The sequence below is a fragment of the Monodon monoceros genome, unplaced genomic scaffold (genome assembly GCF_005190385.1).
Source record: "Monodon monoceros isolate NGI ecotype Baffin Bay Population unplaced genomic scaffold, NGI_Narwhal_1 Super_Scaffold_21, whole genome shotgun sequence".
In the NCBI taxonomy this organism is placed as follows: domain Eukaryota; kingdom Metazoa; phylum Chordata; class Mammalia; order Artiodactyla; family Monodontidae; genus Monodon; species Monodon monoceros.
In genome coordinates, this window is record NW_021703778.1 from 142,813,799 (window position 1) to 142,840,364 (window position 26,566).

The 26,566-nt window shown below is 38.2% G+C and overlaps 1 protein-coding gene across 6 annotated transcripts in view; it reads right to left on the reverse strand.

The window, feature by feature from the left end:
* SYNJ2BP (synaptojanin 2 binding protein) overlaps window positions 1–26,566 on the reverse strand; it is a 46,286-nt gene that overhangs the window by 14,225 nt on the left and 5,495 nt on the right. For 4 of the 6 annotated variants that reach the window (XR_003795776.1, XR_003795775.1, XM_029236718.1 and 1 more), the window contains exon 1: window positions 732–2,943. Coding sequence is in view for 4 of the 6 variants with exons in the window: in XM_029236718.1 (XP_029092551.1) it covers window positions 732–1,040 (309 nt within the window). In the remaining 2 variants the exon portion in view is untranslated. Of the gene's footprint in view, window positions 1–731; window positions 2,944–26,566 lie in introns of those variants that run through there. The other 2 variants (XM_029236721.1, XM_029236719.1) reach the window with 1 other exon arrangement.

The window sequence follows — 26,566 nt, forward strand, 5'->3', positions numbered from 1 at the left end:
TGTCTAATAAATTCTCTCACACTGAGGTTTATGTCTTTTTGTTCCCTAATTCTTCCCTTAATAGAAAAGACTAATTTCAGTTTTTATACAGAACCATACATAAACTCTATTATTAAATAACCATGCAACTTTCTGTTTAGGATAACGAACCCTAGCTCCTCACTTATCTTTTAGGAGGCAATATAGTATATGGGTTAAGAGTAGAGGTTCCAAATTCACAGACCAAGTCCTCTGCCATACACTAGTTGAATGACCTTGAGCAAACTGTTTGACCTCACCAAGCCTCAGCTTCCTTAGCTGCAAAATCGGCATAATAATTGTACCACTTCATAGGGTTGCTACAATATTAAATAAGTTTAAAGTTCTCAGCATACTGCTTGGCACAGAGTGCTCAAAACTTTCTAACCATTCTCATTTTTCAATAATTTACATTTAACCAAAGCTTTTTGAGTAATATGGCTCTCTTCTTAACCCCTGTATTTTTCAAGTCCTTCTTCACCATGGAACCTAGTTCCCAGTGTTCTGGAGAGAATGCAGTTATCTGTCAAAATATTAAACTGCATAGTTTCTAACTACATACTATACTTTAATCTTAACCCATTCTCAAGTTTTCCTTACTGTATTTCCTGATCCAAAAGGGCAGGCAGGAATCTTCCCAAGGAAGGAGTTGGGGGTAGGGACTAGGGTCTAGGGAGCCAGGGACAGTGAAGGAGGTGGAAGCCAGTTCTCACCGAGAGGATCTTATCACCCTCCTGGAGCCGCCCATCCAGGGCTGCAGCCCCGTTCTCTTTGATGCGGCTGACGAAGATGCCACTGTCATTGGAGACATACTGCTGATCTGTGCCACCGACGATGTTGAAGCCCAGCCCTAAGAAAATCATGGAGGAGTTGTAAAGGAGATAGGGGTGAAGAAGAAGGAAAGGGATCAGAGAAGAGGAGAAGGAGAAAGGAAAGGCCATGTGGCAAGGGTGGGGATTGGGGAGTGGGGGGGGGTAGGAGGTGGGGAAGTTAAGACTGTGATGCAGCTGGTGGCTAGTCATGGGCAAGGTAAATGATTAGTATCACCAACAGAGGTCAAGAGTACCGAGAGTTGCCCACTCAGACCAGGCAGGACTAAAAATACAAACACAATGATCAACATGGTTAGGTGAATATAAAAAGAAAGATCTATACTGAGCTCAGTGAAAAAATAATGCTGATTCTTTTAAGATGTACTTCTGCTCACATTTGATTTTGATTCTGTTGGTGGCATTCAGAGGCCCCAAATCTTGACTTTCCTGCTTAGAAGAAGCTATGCTTTAAACTAATCGGCAAATGAACGGTTCCTTATTTAGTGGGAGAGAGATTCTTAAACAAACCATCCCCTCAATACTTCTCCTAACTTCAGGAGAGTTTGTGGATGGTGGTGCTTTGGAAGAAATGACCTTGGGAGTTCTTTTTTTTTTCTTTTTTCCTAGTTTGAATTGAGGGGGCAGTACTGCAGGCGTTGGCAGAATGGCAGAAAACCTGGGAACTAAAAAGGTAACTTGTGCTTCATGACAGGACTAAATCACCAAATTCACTCTTCTTTCCTTTTATACCTCAAGTACAAATAACCACATCCTTGGGTACAGTGATTGCCAAGTTTTATTCACTATAGATAACTGATAACCTATTGATTAGCAACTACCCATTTCCCCCTTTTCCTAGCCCCCGGCAATTACCATTCTATTCTTCACTTCAATGTGTGATTATTTTAAACAAGGATAAAATTTCAGTTATGCAAGATGGAAGTTATGGAAATCTGATGTACAACATTGTGCCTTATAGATAACAACAGCCTTATTAGACACGTAAGAATCTGTTGAGAGTAGATCTCATTTAAGTGTTCTTACCACAATAAAATAAAACTGAATTTAAAAAAGAACGAAAATTGACTACCCAGGTAATTTTTCCATGGACCAAACACTAAGTTGTGGGAAGGACTTCATTTTACAAAACCATTTATAAAGGGAGTTTATCTATGCAATAAAAAGAAATGAAAGAAAAGGGAACTTCCCTAGGGCTTTCTTTATGTCAGGTACTGTAGAATTCAAAGCCACAGTGCAAAGAGAAAGGAGATAGTTAGGAAACAATTGAAAAACAAGTATCTGGCGGCACAACCGGAAAAAATAGCCATAATCAGTAGCCTCTTCTACTGATTTCAACAGAAAACAGATACTTAAAAAGGTGAGAGGAAAGCTTATAAGTGACCCTCACAATATTAACACAAGCAGTAGCAAACCGATCTATGATTTATGGAAACACATGGCCAAAGAAGGAAGCAGCAGGAAATGTCTAATTGAAATATCATACCTCGTGTACAGTGTACCTATAGCTAGAGAATGAAAAGAAGAATACATAATAGAAAGAACTTCCACTGGAAGATGACTATTTCAGTTTCTTTAAAGGGTAGGGTATGAAAATTTTATGTTACTAAATGGTTTCCCTCAGAAAACTCTTAATTTGAATCATAGTGGGTGGGAGGTATTGGAAAGGGGATGGGAGGTAGTTAATTTAGATCAGATGGAAAGGTAGGTGGACCTTGATTATAAAAGGCTTTGAAATAACTTTTAAGACTGTGACAGGTTTGAGCAAGGTGGTTGAGGCCAACCAGCCTCTCTCACTACTGGAAAAAACTATCTGGAGAAAATCTTTCAATGAAATCCAACATCCTCACCAAACACTAGAGATGCCTCTGGGGATGCTGGGAACAGGAAGTATGTGTTAAGCAGCTGAATGCAACATAGTAATTAGGAAGAAAAGGGACTCTGCTACTGGTTATTTAAAGCTACAGAACAGTGATTTAAAAAGGAGAATGGGGCTTCCCTGGTGGCGCAGTGGTTGAGAGTCCGCCTGCCAATGCAGGGGACACGGGTTCGTGCCCCGGTCCGGGAAGATCCCACATGCCGCGGAGCGGCTGGGCCCGTGAGCCATGGCCGCTGAGCCTGCGCGTCCGGAGCCTGTGCTCCGCAACGGGAGCGGTCACAGCAGTGAAAGGCCCGCGTACCGCTAAAAAAAAAAAAAAGGAGAGTGGATGGTGACCTAAATTGGAAGGAAATCCAAAACAGAGGGACTATGTGTATATGTATAGCTGATTCATTTTGCTGTACAGTAGAAACTAACACAACATTGTAAAGCAACTATACTCCAATAAAAATTTAAAAAAAAAAAGGAGAGTGGAAAAAAATGTTACCAAAATTTTCTATAAACAAACAAGTGTACTCTATTCCCCCCATCACATTATATAGGCATGTTTATAACCATGCTTATTGCTACTTCAATTGTAAATGAACCACACCAATTAATATGAGAATTTCTGGACTGACATGAAGTCCCTTTCTATAGTTACAACATTTACAAACTGAACTTATCTATAATTTGAAGCATCACTGCAATAAACGGGAGTCACCGAAGAACTGAGTAGCAATACTACCAGTTTAAACCTGGGCTCCATGGATACCTACGTAATCCTCAGTCCACTTACTCATTAAAAATTATTGATCATTTACTGTGTGTCAGGCACTGCATTATATTCTGAGGAAAACATAAAGCTAAACTGGACAGTCCCTGCTTTAACAACAAATAGAAATTTATCCATTTTCCTGTACCTTTTAGATTCTGCAGAAGTCAATTAAAGTCAGAAGACCTGGCCACAAATTCAACTCCATAACTTACCTGGTATGCGGACTAAAACAAGTCAGTGTATCTCTGATCCTCAGCTTCTTCTTCTGTAACGTAAGGATTATAAATTCTGTCCTCTCTATCTCAAAAGGTAGTTGTTAGCATCCAATAACATTAAATCTGAAAAACTCCTTTATAAATTATGTAGTGGTTGCTATATGGAGTAACTGCACTAAGAGTAGTTGTCAATAAACTAGTAGTGCCTGGAAGATGGCGGAAGAGTAAGACGCGGAGATCACCTTCCTCCCCACAGATACACCAGAAATACATCTACACGTAGAACAACTCCTACAGAACACCTACTGAACGCTGGCAGAAGATCTCAGACCTCCCAAAAGGCAAGAAACCCCCCACGTACCTGGGTAGGGCAAAAGAAAAAAGGAAAAACAGAGACAAAAGGAAAGGGACAGGACCCGCACCAGTGGGAGGGAGCTGTGAAGGAGGAAAGGTTTCCACACACTAGGAAGCCCCTTCACGGGCAGAGACTGCGGGTGGCGGAGGGGGAAAGCTTTGGAGCCGCGGAGGAGAGCGCAGCAACAGGGGTGCGGAGGGCAAAGTAAAGAGATTCCCGCACAGAGTATCAGTGCCGACCGGCACTCACCAGCCCGAGAGGCTTATCTGCTCCCCCGCCGGGGCGGGCGGGGCTGGGAGCTGAGGCTCGGTCTTCGGTCCGAGCGCAGGGAGAGGACTGGGGTTAGCGGCGTGTACACAGCCTGCAGGGGTTTAGTGCGCCACGGCTGGCAGTCCGGGGAAAAGTCTGGACCTGCCTTAAAGGCAAGAGACTTTTTCTTCCCTCTTTGTTTCCTGGTACGCGAGGAGAGGGGATTAAGAATGCTGCTAAAAGGAGCTGCAGAGACGGGCGCAAGCCAAGCCACGGCTAAAAGCACAGACCCCAGAGACGGGCATGAGATGCTAAGGCTGCTGCTGCCGCCACCAAGAAGCCTGTGTGCGAGCACAGGTCACTATCCACACCCCCCTTCCGGGGAGCCTGTGCAGCCCGCCACTGCCAGGGTCCCGGGATCCAGGGACAACTCCCCCGGGAGAACGCACGGCGCGCCTCAGGCTGGTGCAACGTCACGCCGGCCTCTGCCGCCGCAGGCTCGTCCCGCACTCCGTGCCCCTCCCTCCCTCCGGCCTGAGTGAGCCAGAGCCCCCGAATCAGCGGCTCCTTTAGCCCCGTCCTGTCTGCGCGAAGAACAGACACCCTCCGGCGACCTACAAGAAGAGGTGGGGCCAAATCTAAAGCTGAGCCCCTGGGAGCTGTGAGAACAAAGAGAGAAAGGGAAATCTCTCCCAGCAGCCTCAGAAGCAGCGGATTAAAGCTCCACAATCAACTTGATGTGCCCTGCATCTGTGGAATACATGAATAGACAAGGAATCATCCCAAATTGAGGAGGTGGACTTTGAGAGCAAGATTTATGATTTTTTCCCCTTTTCCTCTTTTTGTGAGTGTGTATGTGTATGCTTCTGTGTGAGGTTTTTCTGTATAGCTTTGCTTCCACCATTTGTCTTAGGGTTCTATCCGTCCGTTTTTTTTTTCCTCTTAATAATTATTTTTTTATTTTAATAACTTTATTATATTTTATCTTTATTTATTTTACTTTATCTTCTTTCTTCCTTTTTTTCCTTCCTTCCCTCCTCCCTCCCTCCTTTCTTTCTTCTAATTCTTTCTTTCTACGTTTTCTCCCTTTTATTCTGAGCCGTGTGGATGAAAGGCTCTTGGTGCTGCAGCCAGGAGTCAGTGCTGTGCCTCTGAGGTGGGAGAGCCAACTTCAGGACACTGGTCCACAAGAGACCTCCCAGCTCCACATAATATCAAACGGCGAAAATCTCCCAGAGATCTCCATCTCAACACCAACACCCAGCTTCACTCAACGACCAGCAAGCTACAGTGCTGGACACCCTATGCCAAACAACTAGCAAGACAGGAACACAACCCCACCCATTAGCACAGAGGCTGTCTAAAATCATAAGTCCACAGACACCCCAAAACACACCACCAGACGTGGACCTGCCCAACAGAAAGACAAGATCCAGCCTCATCCACCAGTACACAGACACTAGTCCCCTCCACCAGGAAGCCTACACAACCCACTGAACCAACCTTAGTCACTGGGGACAGACACCAAAAACAACAGGAACTACAAATCTGCAGCCTGCAAAAAGGAGACCCCAAACACAGTAAGATAAGCAAAATGAGAAGACAGAAAAACACACAGCAGATGAAGGAGCAAGATAAAAACCCAACAGACCTAACAAATGAAGAGGAAAAGGCAGTCTACCTGAAAAAGAATTCAGAATAATGATAGTAAAGATGATCCAAAATCTTGGAAATAGAATAGACAAAATGCAAGAAACATTTAACAAGGACCTAGAAGAAATAAAGATGAAACAAACAGCGATGAACAACACAATAAATGAAATTAAAAATACTCTAGATGGGATCAATAGCAGAATAACTGAGGCAGAAGAATGGATAAGTGACCTGGAAGATAAAATAGTGGAAATAACTACTGCAGAGCAGAATAAAGAAAAAAGAATGAAAAGAACTGAGGACAGTCTCAGAGACCTCTGGGACAACATTAAACGCACCAACATTCAAATTATAGGGGTTCCAGAAGAAGAAGAGAAAAAGAAAGGGACTGAGAAAATATTTGAAGAGATTATAGTTGAAAACTTCCCTAATATGGGAAAGGAAATAGTTAATCAAGTCCAGGAAGCACAGACAGTCCCATACAGGATAAATCCAAGGAGAAATACGCCAAGACACATATTAATCAAACTGTCAAAAATTAAATACAAAGAAAACATATTAAAAGCAGCAAGGGAAAAACAACAAATAACACACAAGGGAATCCCCATAAGGTTAAGAGCTGATCTTTCAGCAGAAACTCTGCAAGCCAGAAGGGACTGGCAGGACATATTTAAAGTGATGAAGGAGAAAAACCTGCAACCAAGATTACTCTACCCAGCAAGGATCTCATTCAGATTTGATGGAGAAATTAAAACCTTTACAGACAAGCAAAAGCTGAGAGAGTTCAGCACCACCAAACCAGCTCTACAACAACTGCTAAAGGAACTACTCTAGGCAAGAAACACAAGAAAAGGAAAAGACCTACAATAACGAACCCAAAACAATTAAGAAAATGGGAATAGGAACATACATATCAATAATTACCTTAAATGTAAATGGACTAAATGCTCCCACCAAAAGACACAGATTGGCTGAATGGATACAAAAACAAGACCCATATATATGCTGTCTACAAGAGACCCACTTCAGACCTAGAGACACATACAGACTGAAAGTAAGGGAATGGAAAAAGATATTTCATGCAAATGGAAACCAAAAGAAAGCTGGAGTAGCAATTCTCATATCAGACAAAATAGACTTAAAAATAAAGACTATTAGAAGAGACAAAGAAGGACACTACATAATGATCAAGGGATCAATCCAAGAAGAACATATAACAATTGTAAATATTTATGCACTCAACATAGGAGCACCTCAATACATAAGGCAAATACTAACAGCCACAAAAGGGGAAATCGACAGTAACACATTCATAGTAGGGGACTTTAACACCCTACTTTCACCAATGGACAGATCATCCAAAATGAAAATAAATAAGGAAACACAAGCTTTAAATGACACATTAAACAAGATGGACTTAATTGATATTTATAGGACACTCCATCCAAAAACAACAGAATACACATTTTTCTCAAGTGCGCATGGAACATTCTCCAGGATACATCACATCTTGGGTCACAAATCAAGACTCGGAAAATTTAAGAAAATTAAAATTGTATCAAGTATCTTTTCCAACCACAACGCCATGAGACTAGATATCAATTACAGGAAAAGATCTGTAAAAAATACAAACACATGGAGGCTAAATACACTACTTAATAACGAAGTGATCACTGCAGAAATCAAAGAGGAAATCAAAAAATACCTAGAAACAAATGACAATGGAGACACGACAACCCAAAATCAATGGGATGCAGCAAAGGCAGTTCTAAGAGGGAAGTTTATAGCAATACAATTCTACCTTAAGAAACAGGAAACATCTCAAATAAACAACCTAACCTTGCACCTAAAGCAATTAGAGAAAGAAGAACAAAAAACCCCCAAAGTTAGCAGAAAGGAAGAAATCATAAAAATCAGATCAGAAATAAATGAAAAAGAAATGAAGGAAATGATAGCAAAGATCAATAAAACTAAAAGCTGGTTCTTTGAGAAGATAAACAAAATTGATAAACCATTAGCCAGACTCATCAAGAAAAAAAGGGAGAAGACTCAAATCAATAGAATTAGAAATGAAAAAGGAGAAGTAACAACTGACACTGCAGAAATACAGAAGTTCATGAGAGATTACTACAAGCAACTCTATGCCAATAAAATGGACAACCTGGAAGAAATGGACAAATTCTTAGAAATGCACAACCTGCCAAGGCTGAACCAGGAAGAAACAGAAAGTATGAACAGACCAATCACAAGCACTGAAATTGAAACTGTGATTAAAAATCTTCCAACAAACAAACGCCCAGGACCAGTTGGCTTCACAGGCGAATTCTATCAAACATTTAGAAAAGAGCTAAAACCTATCCTTCTCAAATTCTTCCAAAATATAGCAGAGGGAGGAACACTCCCAAACTCATTCTACGAGGCCACCATCACCCTGATACCAAAACCAGACAAGGATGTCACAAAGAAAGAAAACTACAGGCCAATATCACTGATGAACATAGATGCAAAACTCCTCAACAAAATACTAGCAAACAGAATCCAACAGCACATTAAAAGGATCATACACCATGATCAAGTGGGATTTATTCCAGGAATGCAAGGATTCTTCAAGATACGCAAATCAATCAATGTGATACACCATATTAACAAATTGAAGGAGAAAAACCATATGATCATCTCAATAGATGCAGAGAAAGCTTTTGACAAAATTCAACACCCATTTATGATAAAAACCCTGCAGAAAGTAGGCATAGAGGGAAATTTCCTCAACATAATAATGGCCATATATGACAAACCCACAGCCAACATCATCCTCAATGGTGAAAAACTGAAAGCATTTCCACTAAGATCAGGAACAAGACAAGGTTGCCCACTCTCACCACTCTTATTCAACATAGTTTAGGAAGTTTTAGCCACAGCAATCAGAGAAGAAAAGGAAATAAAAGGAATCCAAATTGGAAAAGAAGAAGTAAAGCTGGCACTGTTTGCAGATGACATGATACTATACATAGAGAATCCTAAAGATGCTACCAGAAAACTACTAGAGCTAATCAATGAATTTGGTAAAGTTGCAGGATACAAAATTAATGCACAGAAATCTCTGGCATTCCTATACACTAATGATGAAAAATCTGAAAGTGAAATCAAGAAAACACTCCCACTTACCACTGCAACAAAAAGAATAAAATATCTAGGAATAAACCTACCTAAGGAGACAAAAGACCTGTATGCGGAAAATTTTAAGATACTGATGAAAGAAATTAAAGATGATACAAATAGACGGAGAGGTATACCATGTTCCTGGATTGGAAGAATCAACATTGTGAAAATGACTCCACTACCCAAAGCAATCTACAGATTCAATGCAATCCCTACCAAACTACCACTGGCATTTTTCACAGAACTAGAACAAAAAATTCCACAATTTGTATGGAAACACAAAAGACCCCGAATAGCCAAAGCAATGTTGAGAACGAAAAACGGAGCTGGAGGAATCAGGCTCCCTGACTTCAGACTATACTACAAAGCTACAGTAATCAAGACAGTATGGTACTGGCACAAAAACAGAAAGATAGATCAATGGAACAGGATAGAAAGCCCAGAGATAAACCCACAGACATATGGTCACCTTACCTTTGAAAAAGGAGGCAGGAATGTACAGTGGAGAAAGGACAGCCTCTTCAATAAGTGGTGCTGGGAAAACTGGACAGGCACATGTAAAAGTATGAGATTAGATCACTCCCTAACACCATACACAAAAATAAGCTCAAAATGGATTAAAGACCTAAATGTAAGGCCAGAAACTATCAAACTCTTAGAGGAAAATATAGGCAGGACACTCTATGACATAAATCACAGCAAGACCCTTTTTGACCCACCTCCTAGAGAAACGGAAATAAAAACAAAAATAAACAAATGGGACCTAATGAAACTTCAAAGCTTTTGCACAGCAAAGGAAACCATAAACAAGACCAAAAGACAACCCTCAGAATGGGAGAAAATATTTGCAAATGAAGCAACTGACAAAGGATTAATCTCCAAAATTTATAAGCAGCTCATGCAGCTCAATAACAAAAAAACAAACAACCCAATCCAAAAATGGGCAGAAGACCTAAATAGACATTTCTCCAAAGAAGATATACAGACTGCCAACAAACACATGAAAGAATGCTCAACATCACTGATCATTAGAGAAATGCAAATCAAAACTACAATGAGATATCATCTCACACCAGTCAGAATGGCCATCATCAAAAAAACTAGAAACAATAAATGCTGGAGAGGGTGTGGAGAAAAGGGAACCCTCCTGCACTGTTGGTGGGAATGTAAATTGATACAACCACTGTGGACAACAGTATGGAGGTTCCTTAAAAAACTACCAATAGAACTACCATATGACCCAGCAATCCCACTACTGGGCATATACCCTGAGAAAACCAGAATTCAAAAAGAGTCATGTACCAAAATGTTCATTGCAGCTCTATTTACAATAGCCCGGAGATGGAAACAAGTGTCTAAGTGTCCATTCATCCGATGATGGTCTAAGTGTCCATCATCAGATGAATGGATAAAGAAGATCTGGCACATATATACAATGGAATATTACTCAGCCATAAAAAGAAATGAAATTGAGCTATTTGTAATGAGGTGGATAGACCTAGAGTCTGTCATACAGAGTGAAGTAAGTCAGAAAGAGAAAGACAAATACCGTATGCTAACACATATATATGGAATTTAAGAAAGAAAAAATGTCATGAAGAACCTAGGGGTAAGACAGGAATAAAGACACAGACCTACTAGAGAATGGACTTGAGAATATGGGGAGGGGGAAGGGTAAGCTGTGACAAAGCGAGAGAGAGGCATGGATATATATACACTACCAAACGTAAGGTAGATAGCTAGTGGGAAGCAGCCGCATAGCACAGGAAGATCAGCTCGGTGCTTTGTGACCGCCTGGAGGGGTGGCACAGGTAGGGTGGGAGGGAGGGAGATGCAAGAGGGAAGAGATATGGGAACATATGTATATATATAACTGATTCATTTTGTTGTAAAGCAGGAACTAACACACCATTGTAAAGCAATTATACTCCAATAAAGATGTTAAAAAAAACAAAAAAACAAAACAAAACTAGTAGTGCCTGCGACAACCCCAAACTAGATAGTCTGATGGAGAAAGGATGAATAAATATAAAGTACAAATGTGAAAAGTCTTGAAATACAGGAAGACAGAGAGATTAAAAAGTCCATCCATCTATTAATAAGGCAAGAATGGACTGGAACTCAAACTTATTGAAATTAAGGATGCCTCTTACCTGTGACCCACACATCTCCCTCATGAGTAGTTTCTAGCAATGGTGGTATTTAAAATATGCAGTAACCAGGCCAGCACATGCACCAACCAGATGCCAGCTAGAAACAACCAGAAGGGGGAAGGGCTATCCCAGTATATAACTGCTGATTATTGGCTACGTCCTAGGAAAATCTTCTATAAATAGGGTGGATCACATATCTTGGTTTGTTTGGGAGTCTTGATATACGCCTGTTGTCTCTGTAATTAAAATAGTCCCCTTCAATGTCAAAAGCATCTCAGTTTGGACCAATGTGATCATCCTATCAAGGGTAATGTAAGAATATGTTAATTGCCGCATGTTTTGTGGTACTGAGGAACTGATGGTAATTTAGGTGTTCATCCTTTGGGGCAGGGGTCCCCAACCCCCAGGCCGTGGACTGGTAGTGGTCCATGGTCTGTTAGGAAACGGGCCACACAGCAGGAGGTGAGCGGCGGGCAAGCGAGCAAAGCTTCACCTGCCGCTCCCCATCACTTGCTTTACCACCTGAACCATTCCCCACCCCCAACCATCTGTGGAAAAACTGTCTTCCACGAAACCGGTCCCTGGTGCCAAAAAGGTGGGGGATTGCTGCTTTGGGGAACAGGTAACTGAGAGATAATTAAAATTCAGAAGCACTGAATAATCATACACAAAGTAACAGAGTTTTAAAATGTAATGTTGGTATTAATAGTATAAAATCTTCTTAAAAACACATTCATGCAGAACAGTATTACCTATTTACAAAAATGCATGCATATTTAAGGACATGTAAAGACACATCATCTGTGAGGGAAGGATACAGGGTGAGGTTTAGGGATGAAAGGTAAAAATAAAACCAAAGAGGGACCTTGCACGTACTGATGAGGACAATGTATTATGGAGCTGAAGAGTATAATTAATTCAGTTCTTGGCATCTACTATCCAAAAGGGGTTGAAGGGAGAGGGAGAAAGAAAAAGACGGGGACTCAATAGACTTTTTTAAAAAGTGAGTGAATGAAAACGTACTCCATAGTGAACCCTGGTTATAATGTGCCAATAAATTTTTAAAATGTGGCAAGATTAAAATGGATTGCTTGGCCTCTAATTTGGAAGAGAAGTCTAAACACAAAAAAGTACAGATGGCGTAAGAATGACACCATCATAGGACTGGGAGAGAAAGAAAATGTGCCTAGCATAAGAGCCCTGTAAAATTAAACAAGACATGCCGTCTTGTGGACTCCTCCTGTCTCCAGGTCTGGATCTTGAGCTTGTTTCCAAATAAGAGCAGCAGCAGCAGCAGCAGCAACAACTAATATTTATTAAGAGTTTAATATGTACCAGGTACTATGCTAGGTACTCTATGTATATTATCTCATTTAGTCTTCTCAACAAACACACGAAGTGTTTATCACTCACATTTTACAGGTGAATTTAAAAAGTGAGGCAGGAAGAGATTAAGTAACTTTATAAAAGGTCACACAGTTAACTCTTTGCAAAGCCCAGACACTAAGTTAGGATGTTTGATTGCTAAGTGTAAGTTTTAAACCATTTTGCTATACTGTATCTTTGTAGAAAATATGAACAACTGCTTTAGAAAAAAGTCTGTGAAGTCAACTTGTTTGGGGGCTGGCTTGAATAAGCAATGCTGGGATAATGGTTGTAGAACAATCCTCAGGGATAATATATTCCAGAGGAAGAATTGGTCATTCCGTAGTTCTACCACCATAGTCAGGGTCCCTATTGCTTACTATCATGATAGAGAAGGAAAAATCCTTCATTTCCTTCAGATTCTTCTCTTTAAAATCTAAAGGTTATAAAGTAAAAAAGCAGTGTTTCACAATCTGTTATTCTGGAAAAAATAATTCATTAAAATGAAACAAAACAGTCGATTAACCCCAATGATGATAGCCACTGTTGAGTTATGAACACTAGATTGACAAACACTCTACTTTCCCCATATCTACCTGCAGGGTTTTTCTATCCCAAGATAATCTCACTAATTTTCCCTAGACACCAGTCAAGCTCTATTGGTCACACAACCCACTATTCATCTAATCATTTTGTGGTAAAATATATGTAACACAAAATCAAGCACCACTGGACAAACAACTTACGGTCTGTGTAGAGGTAAAATATATGCAACATAATATTTAACACTTTAACCATTTTAAAGTGTATGATTCAGTGGCATTAAGTACATTCACAATGTTGTGCAACCATCACCAGTATCCATCTCCAGAACTTTTTCATCATTCCAAATAGAAATTCTATATACATTAAACAATAACTCCTCGCTCCTCCCTGCCCCAGCCCCTGGTAACCTCTATTATACCTTCTGTCGCTACGAGTTTGCCTATTCTATATACCTCATATAAATGGAATTATAAAATATTTGTTCTTTGTGTCTTGCTTATTTCACTTAGCATAATGTCTTCCAGGTTCATCCATGTTGTAACAGGTATCAGAATTTCATTCCTTTTAAAGGCTGAATAATATTCCATTGCATGTACATACTACATTTTGTTTAGTCAACTGTCAATAGATATTTGGTTGTTTCAACATTTTTGCTATTGTGAATAATGCTGCTACGAATGCTGGTGTACAAGCGTCTGTTTGAGTTCCTGTTTTCAATTATTTTTGGTGTATATCTGGAATTGAATTGCTGGATCACATGGTAATTCTATGTTTAACAATTTGAGGAACTGCCCAACTGTTTTCTACAGCAGCTGTACCACGTTTTAAATTCCAAAAAGCATTGTCCAAGGTTCCAATTTCTCCACATCCTCATCAATGTTTGTCACCTTCATTTTTGGGGGGGTTTGGGATAGTAGTCATTCTGATGAATGTGAAGCGGTATCTCACTGTGGTTTTGATTTGGATTTCCCAAAGGCTAGTGATGTCGAACATCTTTACGTGAGCTTATTGCCCATTTATATATTTCTGAAGAAATGTCTCTTCAAGTTCTTTGCTTATTTTTGAATCCGGTTGTTTTGTTGTTGTTGTTGAGTTGTAAGAGTTCTTTATATATTTTGGGTGTTAATCCATTATCAGATATATGGTTTGCAAATATCTTCTCCCATTCTGTGGGTTATCTTTAACTCTCTTTATAGCATCTTTTGAGTCATAAAATTATTAATTTTGGTAAAACCCAATTAATCTTTTTTCTTTTGTGCCTGTGCATTTGGTGTCATATCGAAAAAATCATCACTGAATCCAATGTCATGAAAAAATTTCCCTATCTTTTCTTCTAAGAGTTTTAATCTTAGCTCTCATATTCAGGTGTTTGATGCATTTTTAGTTAATTTTTGTATATGATGTAGGGCAAGGATCCAAATTCATTCTTTTCCATGTGGATATCCAGTTTTCCCAACATCATTTGTTGAAAAGACTCTCTTTCCCCTCACTGAATGGTCTTGGTACCCTTTCAAAAATCATTTGGCCATATATGAGAGGGCTTATTTCTGGGCTGTCTATTCTGTTCCACAGCTCTATATATCTGTCCTTATGTCAGTACCACCCTGTTTTGAATGCTGCAGTTTTGTACAAGTTTTGAAATCAGGATGTTGTGAGTCCCTCAACTTTGTTGTTTGTTTTCAAGATTACTCTGGCTATTAGGGAGTCCTTTGAGATTTCATATGAGTTCTAGGATGGGGTTTTCTGTTTCTGGAAAAAGGCAGATGAGATTTTGATAAAGATTGCACTGAGTCTGCAGATCGCTTTGGATAGTACTGTCACCTTGACGATATTAACTCTTCTAATCCATGAATGTGGAATGTATTTCCACTTATTCATGCCTTTAATTTCTTTCAGCAAAATTTTGTAGTTTTCAATGTACAAGCATGCCTTTAATTTCTTTCAGCCAAATTTTGTAGTTTTCAATGTACAAGTTTTTGTCTCCTTGGTTACATTTATTTATGAGTATTTTACTATTTTTGATGCTATTGTAAATGGAAATGTTTACTTAACATCCTTTTCAGATTGCTCATGTATAGAAACTCAACTAATTTTATGTGCTGGTTTTGTATCTTGCAACTTTGCTAAGTCTATTATTAATTCTAAGTTTTTTTGGTGGAATCTTTAGAGTTTTCTACATATAAGATTGTATCATTTGTGAACAGAGACCATTTACTTCTTCCTTTCCAATTTGTATGCCTTTGATTTCTTTTTCTCGCCTAAATGTTCTGGATAGAATTTCCAACACTATGTTGAATAGAAGTGGTGAAAGCAAGCATACTTGTCTTGTTCCTGATCTTAGAAGAAAAGCTTTCAATCTTACATCATTGACTATGACGTACCCATATACGGATTCTTCATATATGACCTTTATCATGTTGAGGAAGTTCCTTCTATTCCTAGTTTACTGAATGTTTTTAATGTGGCAAGGTGTTGAATTTTCTCAAGTCCTTTTTCTGTATATTGAGATGATCATGTAGGCTTTTCTGCCTTCATTCTATTAATATGTTGTATCACATCAACCAGTTTTCTTATATTGAACCATCTTCACACTCTTGGAATAAACTGCACTTTGTCATGGTATATAATCCTCTTAATAGGCTGCTGAATTAAAGCCATGTAGCTCTATGATCACCATAGCTTTCTGTGTGGAGACAATTTCTAAATCACCACCACAGGGAGTAAGACCCAAATAGAATCTAGCAGCTTCACTGGTTGGAGGAAATGGGGATCAGAGTTTGGGGAGGGTGAGGTTGCTGGAAGTTGCAGGGCAAAGTTCTGGAAAGGAGGAAGTTAGACCAAAAAAAAAAAAAAAAAAAAAAAAGAAAAGAAAAAGAGCTCCAGGTATTTGCATGAGTCTTTCCAAGAGGCCATGTATACATTGAGTGGAACTCCACAAGGCTAGGCAAATAAAAACTAGTAAGTTATAGGCTAAACAATTCTCAGAATTCACGCAAGGCAGGGAGACTCAAATTTTGACCAACCAGAATCGAAATCCTCAGCAATTCACTAGGAAATTCAGTGGAGACCCACTTAGAACATTTGGAGGGCTCAACTATTGCTTAAGTGAATGCTACTTTCGACTCACCCTAGGAAAGCTTACAAACAGGTCTAAAGAGGTGAAACTGACCTGCAAGTTACTTAACTGCCTACCAAAACAAATTCAACAATGTAATATTAAAAATGTTAATGTAAGAAAACAAAATGCAGACACTGAACAATGTAACAATCACAACATCCAGAATCTAATTTTAAAAATTTAACATGCTAAGAAGCAAGAAAACATGACCTAGAATCAAGAAAAAAACTGGTCAATAGAAACAACCAGAAATAATAGAGATGAAACTAGCAGACAAGGATGTTTAAAAGGCTATTATAACTATGTGGAAATAATTAGAGGAAGTCAAACATAATGTGAAAATGGAAGTTTTTCCCCCAGTCTTGGAGCTGCTGTTGACTTCATTTTGAGCTGATTTTTGTGCATGGTGTAAGATAGTAGGCCAGTTGCATTCTTTTGCATATGGCTGTCCAGTTTTTCCAACATCATTTACTGAAGATACTATCCTTCCTCCATTGTATACACTTAGCTCCTTTGTCATAAATTAATTGACCATATATGCATGGGTTTATTTCTGGGCTCTCTATCCTGTTCTACTGATGAAAACGGAAGATTTTTTTAGGAAAATGAAACTTATAGGTTTGAAAACTAGAGTATCTGGAAGGAAAAATACACTAGATGTGAGTAACAACAGATTTGATACCACAGAATAAAAGGTAAGTGAGAAGACATAATAGGGAAACCACAGTAACACGTGGGATAACAGGACATGGTTTAATATATATGTAACTACAGTTCCAGAAGCAGAGGAAAAAAGGGAAATAGAAAAAAATGTCTGAAGAAAACAATTGGCTCAAATGTGATGAAAATATAAACAAACAGATCCAAGAAGCTCAACAAACCCCAATCAGGATAAATACAAAAGAAAAAAACAGTAAGACATATCATAATCACATTTCTCAAAACCATGTATAAAGAGAAAATCTTAAAAGTAGTTCACAGGGAAAAAGGACACCTTAAGTACAAAGGAGTAAAGATAAGAATGACAATAGACTTCTCCTCAGAAACTATGCAAGCCATAAGTCAATGAAGCATCATCTTTAAAATGCTAAAAGAAAAATACAAGTTAACTTATAATTCTATGTCCAGTGAATACAGCCTTCAAAAAGTAAGGCAAAATAAACACTTTGCCAGCAAAACAAAAGCTGACAGAATGTGTCTTAAGCAGATTTACATTATGATAAATATTAAAGGAAATTCTTCAGGCAAAAACAAAATACTGAATGGAAACTTGGATCTCTATGAAGGAATGAATACCACCAGAAATCATAAATACACGGGTAAATGCAACTTAAAATAAAAAGAATGAACACAGATATACTAAGCAGCTGGATTGACCATATTAATAAGTAAACTTTGGAAAAAGGAATATTACAAGGGACAAAAAGGGGCATTTCCTAATAAAAAAGGAGTCAATTCATAAGACGACGAAACACTAGATATGAATGTACCCAATAACAGAATTTGAGTATCAATGAAACAAAAACTGAAATGAGAAAAAGGCAAGTCAAAAAGGACTATTGTAGATTTCAACATTTCTCCCTCAGTAATTGATAGAACAAGTAAACAGAAAAGTCAGTAAAAATATAGAACACTTGAACAACACTAAGAATGAACTTGACCTAATTTACATTTACTGAACAACATACTCAGCAACTATAAAATAAACATTCTTTTGTAGTGCAAAGGGAATGTTCACAAGGATTGATGGTAGGTCAAGAAAGTAAGTCTCAATAAATTTCAAGACAGAAATGAATTAGAAATCAACAAAAATAACTGTATTAGTCTTCTTGGGCTGACATAACAAAATACCACAGAGTGACTTAACAGAAATTCTGTTCTGGAGGCTAAGGAAGTCCAAGATCAAAGTACCAGCAAGACAGATTTCATTCTAAGGTCTCTTCTCTTAACTTGTAGGTGGCCACCATCTTGCTCTCTGGTCCTATGACTGCTTTGTTACACACAAAGAGAGAGTGAGCTCTCTGGGTCTCTTTCTATAAGGACACTAATTCTATAGGATCGGGGCCCCATCATCATAACTTCATTTAACCTTAATTACTTCAGTAAAGGCCCTGACTCCAAATGCAGTCACATTAGAGATTAGGGCTTCAACATGTGAATTTTGGAGGGACACAAACACTGTGCTCACCAATAAGATATCTAAAAAATCCCTAAATGTTTGGAAAACAAATAACCTATGAGTTAAAGATGAAATTATAAGGGAAAATAGAAAACATTTTAGTTGAATGACAAATCAAAATATATTAAAAACTGTGGGAAACAATAAAAAACTAAATAAATGAAGATACATCATGTCCTGGACTAGACGTCTTAGTACTTTTAAGATACAATTCTCTCTAAATCAAAATGGATTTTTATTTATTTTTATTTTTTTATTGACGTATAGTTCATTTACAATGTTGTGTTAATTTCTGCTGTAAAGTGATTCAGTTATACATATATATATATATATATATATATATATATATATATATATATATATACACACATTCTTTCTCATATTCTTTTCCATTAGGGTTTATCACAGGATATTGAATATAGTTCCCTGTGCTATACAGTGGTATCTTGTTGTTCATCCATTCTATGTATAACAGTTTGGATCTGCTAATCGCAAACTCACAATCTATCCCTCCCCTCCCCTCCCTCCCCCTTGGCAACCACAAGTCTGTTCTCTATGAGTCTGTTTCTGTTTCGTAGATAAGTTCATTTGTGTCATATTTTAGTTTCCACATATAAGTGATAGCATATGGTATTTGTCTCTTTCTGACTTACTTCACTTAGTATGATAATCTCTAGATCCATCCATGGTGCTGCAAATTGCATTATTTCATAAAATGGATAATTTTAATGCAATCCCAGTCAAAATCCAACAGAGATGTATTTGTAGAAACTGACAAGCTGGTTCTAAAATTTACATGGAAATTAACACTCTGGGGTGGTTTATTTTTGAAACTTATATTATGAAAGTTCTAGAACAGTCAAAACATTTTTGAAAAGAAACAAAATTGGAAGACTCACACTTTATTTCAAGGTTTACTATAAAGCTACATTTGTCAACATACTATATGGTATTTGTATAGAGAAAGACAGGCTAATGGAATCAAACTGAGATCAATATTGGGCCCACATATAAATGGTCAACTGATTTTTGATACAGATAATAATGTATTTCAATGGTGAAAGGATAATGTTTTCAGTAAGTGTTGAGACAACTGCGTATCTATATGAGATAGAGATAAAAATGAATTTTAATGATTAACTCAAACACATGCAAAATAAATTAATTTGAAATGTATCTTGGAACTAAATGTAAAAGCTAATCTATTACATTTCTATTAGAAAACATAGAAGAAGATGTTCTTTACCTTGGGGTACTTAACATTTCTTAGACATTACACAAATAGCACAACCATAAAAGAAAAGAAAAAACAAAAACTTGACAAACTGTTCTTCATAAAACTTAAAGCCTTCTACTCTTCAAAACACAAACCCTACTTCCCAAAAAGGAAAGGCAAGCCAAACCGAAAGAAAATATCTGCAACACATATACATGACAAAGGACTTGTGCCCAGAATATATAAAGAACTCTTACAATCCAATAATAAGAAAACAAACAATCCAATAAAAATGGGTAAACAACTTAAACAAATACTTCAGAATATATATGAATGGCCAATAAACATATAAAAATATGCTCATCATCATTAGTTATCTGGGAAATGCAAACAAAAAACCACTCCACAACCCCTACGATGGCTAAAATAAAAAGGAATGATAATATCAAATGTTGGCAAATGTTGGAGGTGAGATAACTGGAACTGTCATACACGGCTGATAGAATTGTAAAATGACACACATACTTTGAAAAAGTTTGGCAGTTTCTTTTAAAGCTAAACACACACTTACCCATAAAACCCACCAAACCCACTCCCAATTACTAGGTATTTAATCAAGGCAAATTAAAACACATGTTTACACAAAGAGTTGCATATGAATACTCACAGCAGATTTATTTTTAATAATCAAAACCCAGAAACCCAAAAGTCCATTAATAGGTAAATGGATAATCATAATGTGGTATATTGTGGTATATTTACACAATGAAACACTACTCAGTAATAACAAATAAATGCATAGATGAGTGAAAGAAGCCTAAATACACTCTATATGATACCATTTCTATGACGTTCTATATTAGGCAAAACTCATCTACAATGACAGAAATCAGATCAGTGGTTGCCTAGAGGATGGGGTGAAAGGGCCCACTGCAGGAACACACAGAGAATTTTCTAAAGTGATGAGTCATGATTACACATGTGTATATTATTCGCCAAACTTCTTAGAACTTTACACTTAAAATGAATGCACTTTATTACATGTCAATCATACTGCAATAAAATTGATTTAAAAATGAATCTGGTAATTCTTAAGTGCAAAAATGCAAGTATCCTAAGCAACCATCATTGACTCTTATTATTAATCAACAATAAAAGACAGTCTAAAGTTACTTGAAGCACCGATTATTTGGTGATAACTGGGCAAAAAATGTGATTACAGTACCCTACTTCTCACACAGTATCTTTTCAATGCAAATATGATAAAATGATTTTTTTTTAAAATTCTAAGCATAGTCTCAAGATGTTAATGTGAATGAAAGTTAAAAAGAACTGAAAAATGCTGAAATAGAAGATGAAGTTTAATCTCAAAATCCTCATAACCTACCTTTCTAGCCAGCTTTGGACCCTCCCTGCTCTACACTATACAGTAACAACAAAACTTAATAATTGCCCTCACCAAAGAAGATCTACAGACGTCAAATAAGCACATGAAAAGATGTTCCACATCGTATGTCATCAGGGAAATGCAAATGAAAACAACAATCAGATACCACTACTCACCTATCAGAATAGCCAAAATTCAGGACACTGATAACACCAAATGCTGGTGAGGATGTGGAGTTACAGGAACTTTCACTGACTGCTGGTGGGCATGCAAAATGGTACAGCCACTTTTGTTTCTTAAAAAACTAAACATACTCTTACCACATGATCCAGCAATTGCGTTCCTTGGTATTTACCCAATGGAGTCAAAAACTTACGTCCACACAAAAACCTATGCATGAATATTTACAGCAACTTTATTCATAATTACCCAAACTTAAGAGGAACCAAAACTCCTTCAGTAGATGAATGGATAAAGTGTAGTACATCCAGAGAATGGAATATTATTTAGCACTAAAAATAAATGGACTATCAAGCCATGAAAAGATGTGGGGATCCTTAAATGCATATTACTCAGTGAAAAAAGCCAATCTGGAAAGGCTACATACTGTATGATTTCAACTATATGACACTCTGGAAAAGGCAAAGATCAGTGGTTACTAGGGTTAGGAGGGAAGAGAGGGATATATAGGTGAAGCACAGAGGATCTAAGGTAGTGAAAATACTCTGTATGATACCATAATGATGGACATAGTTCATTATACATTTGTACATTCCCATAGAATGTACAACACCAAGAGTGAACCCTAATATGAACTATGGACTTTGGGTATTTACAATGTGTCAATCAATGTAGGTTCGTCAATTGTAACAAATGTACCTCTCTGGTGGGGGACATCAATAATGGGGGAGGCTATGCATATGTGGGGATGGGGGATAGGGGAAATCTCTGTACCTTCTCAATTTTGCTGTGAAACAAAAACTGCTCTAAATAAATAAAGTCTTAATTTAAAAAAATAATAATTACCACCTCCCTGCTTTTCACCCTTCCACACACACAGCTGTTCCATGTCTCCAAGATTTTTGATGTCTTCTTCCTTTTGCCTAGAAACACATTTCACTGAAATTACTTGTTTAATTAACTCTTTACACTATTGCAGTAATTATCAATAGTTCCAATGATGAATAAAGCTGCTATAAACATCCATGCACAGGGGACTGGCTTTTTTTCATTTTTGTATCTCCTGTGCCCACCTAGTACCTAGGACACATACAAACCTCAGTTGGTGGCAAGTGACTGTTAAAGCCATTGGAAGTAACACCTAAGCCAGGAATTCCTAACATTTCTAATTCTGGGGAAATGCAGCAACGTTAATAACGTCTCTGTGAGCCTCTAGCAGGCTTTTTCATAACCTGAAAAAGAAGGCACAAAAGGAAAGGAGGGAAATATAGAAGGGGAAGCCCAATGTCCCCAAAATGCCTATGACATAGGTTACCCTGCCTTTCCTGGATGACTCAACTCTTGCTCCTCTGAAATCTATTTTCCACACAGCAGCAGTAATGACAGGCACCATTAAATTAATTAAATGAGTTATCTTTGGTAAACTGCTTAGAAGAGTGCCTGATACAGAATCAACACTATAAAAGTATCTGTAAAACAAAACAAAACAAAACCCCCATTTAATTCTCACAACAAGTCTGAATAGGTGCTATTAATACTCTCATTTTATAGCTAAGGAAATCAAAGTATATAGAAGTGAGGTAACTTGCCCAAGGCACATAGCTAGTAACACAGGTATTCTGGCTCTTAATCACTATGCTTTACTGCTCACTGCAATTATATTAAAATTCAGTTCTCTTTGTATCCACAGTGCATAGCACAGAAACATGTGCTACAGTCATTGCTCAATAAATGTGTAGATTGAAAGAAAGAAAGAATGAATGATTCAAACAAGTGATTCAAGAGGTTAAATGACTAGGCATCTTTTCACCCAAAACTATTATATTCTCTGGAGACTCTCTGGTCCAAAGATGAAATATGTCAGTTGTTATTTGTTACTTCTCCCAAAAGAGAGTAACTTGACAAAGAGAGAAAGAGGGAAAATCTTAAACCTCAAAGAAACAGAAAGGCAGTGCAGCAACAAAAAATGTATTACGCCCATGGTCCACCTCTGTCCATCCTGGTGCCCCATCTGATGGAGGCGACAAAGAATATGGCCTGTGTGAATGAAAAAAATATTGCCTGCAACACTGTAAACAAAGGTTGTTGCAGCCATCGAGCCATCACATTATAGCTGCCCGTGACAGTGAGCCCTGAGGAAACTCAGGATGGAAGCAGCATGCCTGCCGTCAAGCAGTCAGCCACCACAGCCACCTCCAGTGATGTACCCTGAGGAGACTCGGGGTGAGAAAGCCCAGTATACTGGCCCCAGATAGCTGAGGTGCATGTCAAAGGAATGATTTCAATGAGCCCAGACTTTTGCATCTTCCCATACACAGAAAAGCACTAAATTCCTTAACTTGAGGTGTCTGGTTTTCTTTACTTAACAGTAACCTTTTGATGTTCTGACTACCTGGTCTTTGTTGCAAGAACTCCTATGTGTCCTGGCTCCTCCCTTACCCCTTCAGAGCAGACTCTCAGAGCTATCTGAGAGGCTGCGTCCCAGGCTTAAGTCCAGTTTTGTCTGCTAAATAAAACATAACTCTCGACTTCTAGGTTGTGCTTTTTTTTTTTTCAGTCAATACAGACCAAAGATGTTTCAGGCAGTACATGCCAGGACGTACATCTGGGCCTCTTTTTATTGCTCCTAAGTTTCTCTTTCAGATATCTAGGTAGGCATTTGATCTACCTATTCCTGATCCCTCCAGAATTTGGCTTCTCCAGCTGGCTCTCCTGTGGACTTGATGGTTTATTGCAACCAGATTACAACTAGTTATACTAATTATCGTTTTAATTTCTTCTCTGTTTCCAAATTATTTGTGCTTTTTGTCTCTCTGCTGCACTATGACTTTGTTAATGTTACTAGCCGTATTACTTATATCCTGTCTATTTTATAAGATTGTTGTCTCCTGCATCACCCCAGGCCCCCAACAAAATTAGTAATGTCTTGAGAGTTAAACCTGTATAACTCTATACAGAATAATTGTAATAGTGCAACTCTAGGTATGGGAAGAAGCAAAAAGGGAAAACATTTCCTGGATCATAATAAACTAGTAAGACGGTGGATGCAGAGAATTTTAAATTATCAACAGGGCCTAATCCAGAAATTGGCACCTTGAGTGGCATATCAACAGAATCTTTGCCTGATCTAGGAATGAGCCTTCCTAGCACTGTGGGACAAAAATCAGTCATGAAATGTCTCCCAAACGTTGGTCGAATTTATGACCAAGGGGAGGGACTGCGTGTGAAAAGTGTTGCCTGCCATTTTGGTAAACAAAGGATGTTGTAACCATCAAGCCATCAAATTACAGCTGCTCCTGACAATGAGCCCTGAGGGAACTCAGGATGGAGACAAAGGGGCTGACCCACTGCCAAGCCCTGAGCCACTGCAGACACGCCCAATGGTGCACCCTGAGGGGACTCAGGATGGGAAAGAACAGGATACTGGCCCTAGATAGCTAAGGTGTGTATCAAAGGAACGCTTTCAATGAGCCCAGACTTGCCTCTTTCCATATGTAGAAAAGCCCTAAATTCCCTAACTTGAGATATCTGGTTTTCTATCATTAACGGTAATCTTTTGATGTTCTGACGACCTGGCCTTTGTCTCAAAACCCCTATATATTCTGGCTCCTCCCTTACCTCTTGGGAGCATCCCTCAGAGGTATCTGAGCGGCTGTCTTCTGGGCTTGAAGTCCTCAGAAAGAATGCCAAATAAAACATTTAGATTGCGCATTTTCTTCAGTCGACAGCATCCTTATTCTCTCACTCCAGGATAAGCCCTTTTGCAAGCACTGAATTTGTATATCCGGTCTCTACTAGATCATGTCTCTACTTGCTCCCTTGCTTTCAAAATGTTTCGATCTCTTAATTTTTGCCTGATATTACAATTTATACCCTATCTGTTGCCCTCTTTTCAATTTTCTCTTATTCTGCTGCTTCTTGCCCAATATATGGTAAGCTGTGCATAGCAACAGGCATGAAAACACCATAGTTTTGTACAAGGGGAGAATGACATTATCTAATTCGTTTCTAAGGCACTTCCTAAAGGCACTGAGTATTTCCTTTGGTCTTCTGTCTGAAATATTCCACTGAGTCTGACTCTACAGGGAACATATCTTATGAAGGTACATAAGTCTCTGGATATTCTACCTCTTGAGGATAGTTAGCACATGCCTACCATAATTATCCTCCTACTGAACTGAAAAATTCCTAAAAATAGGGATCATTTCTTATTCTTTATCCTAGTATCAGTGATTCCTAATCATAGTGTACATAGTAAACACTAAATGAATATTTTTAAAAACAGCTTCCCTTTATTTCTGAGCCTCCTGAAACCAAGTTTGTTCTGATTCAATCAATCAAGTATAGATAGTTTTCCTCAATAAATAATTGTGCATTTACTCAAATACAATCATTGGCTACTTTGTTGCCTAGTCACATGGCTTTACAAAATGTTTCTATAGTTGAGCATCTATCAGCTGGCCTTTCTACTTCTATCTTGAAAAAATCCTTAGTAAGATTGATCCTTGAAGCAATCTTTAGAGACACATTCTTTGTATCATATACTTTTCTCACTCTCTGTGTTTTTCCACTTATTCCATCTCCTTGTTTCTGGAATGTTAGTCAGTTTCCTACCATTATATCACATTGTGACCAAACTGATTCTTCTCTCTTAAACTGTATTTAGTGGAGAACCTTGTTTATGACTTTTTGAAAGCTGAAATAGACCATGTTACTGGTTATCTTTATATAACAACATCCTATTATACTTTTCTGATATTCATCAATTTGCCTAGTCATTTCATGAACATTTACTGACCACTTTGTGTCATGTACCAGGCAAGGCATTAGGAAAATAAGAGATGAAATATATATCCTTTTAATCAGAAGAGCTCAGACTGAAGTAGAGGGAAGAGGAGACACAAGTAAGGAAGCAAATATAGAAATAACGCTATTTTTTTCTCTCTGTGTTCCCACAGGACTCTGATCTTTCTAGGATCGTTCAGAGCCTGGATTTTTAAGTCACACAGACCTGGATCCAATTCTTTTTTTTTTTTTTTTAACATCTTTATTGGCGTATAATTGCTTTACAGTGGTGTGTTAGTTTCTGCTTTATAAAAGTGAATCAGCTATACATATACATATATCCCCACATCTCTTCCCTCTTGCATCTCCCTCCCTCCCACCCTCCCTATCCCACCCCTCTAGGTGGTCACAAAGCACTGAGCTGATCTCCCTGTGCTATGTGGCTGCTTCCCACTAGCTATCTATTTTACATTTGGTAGTGTATATATGTCCATGCCACTCTCTCACTTTGTCCCAGCTTAC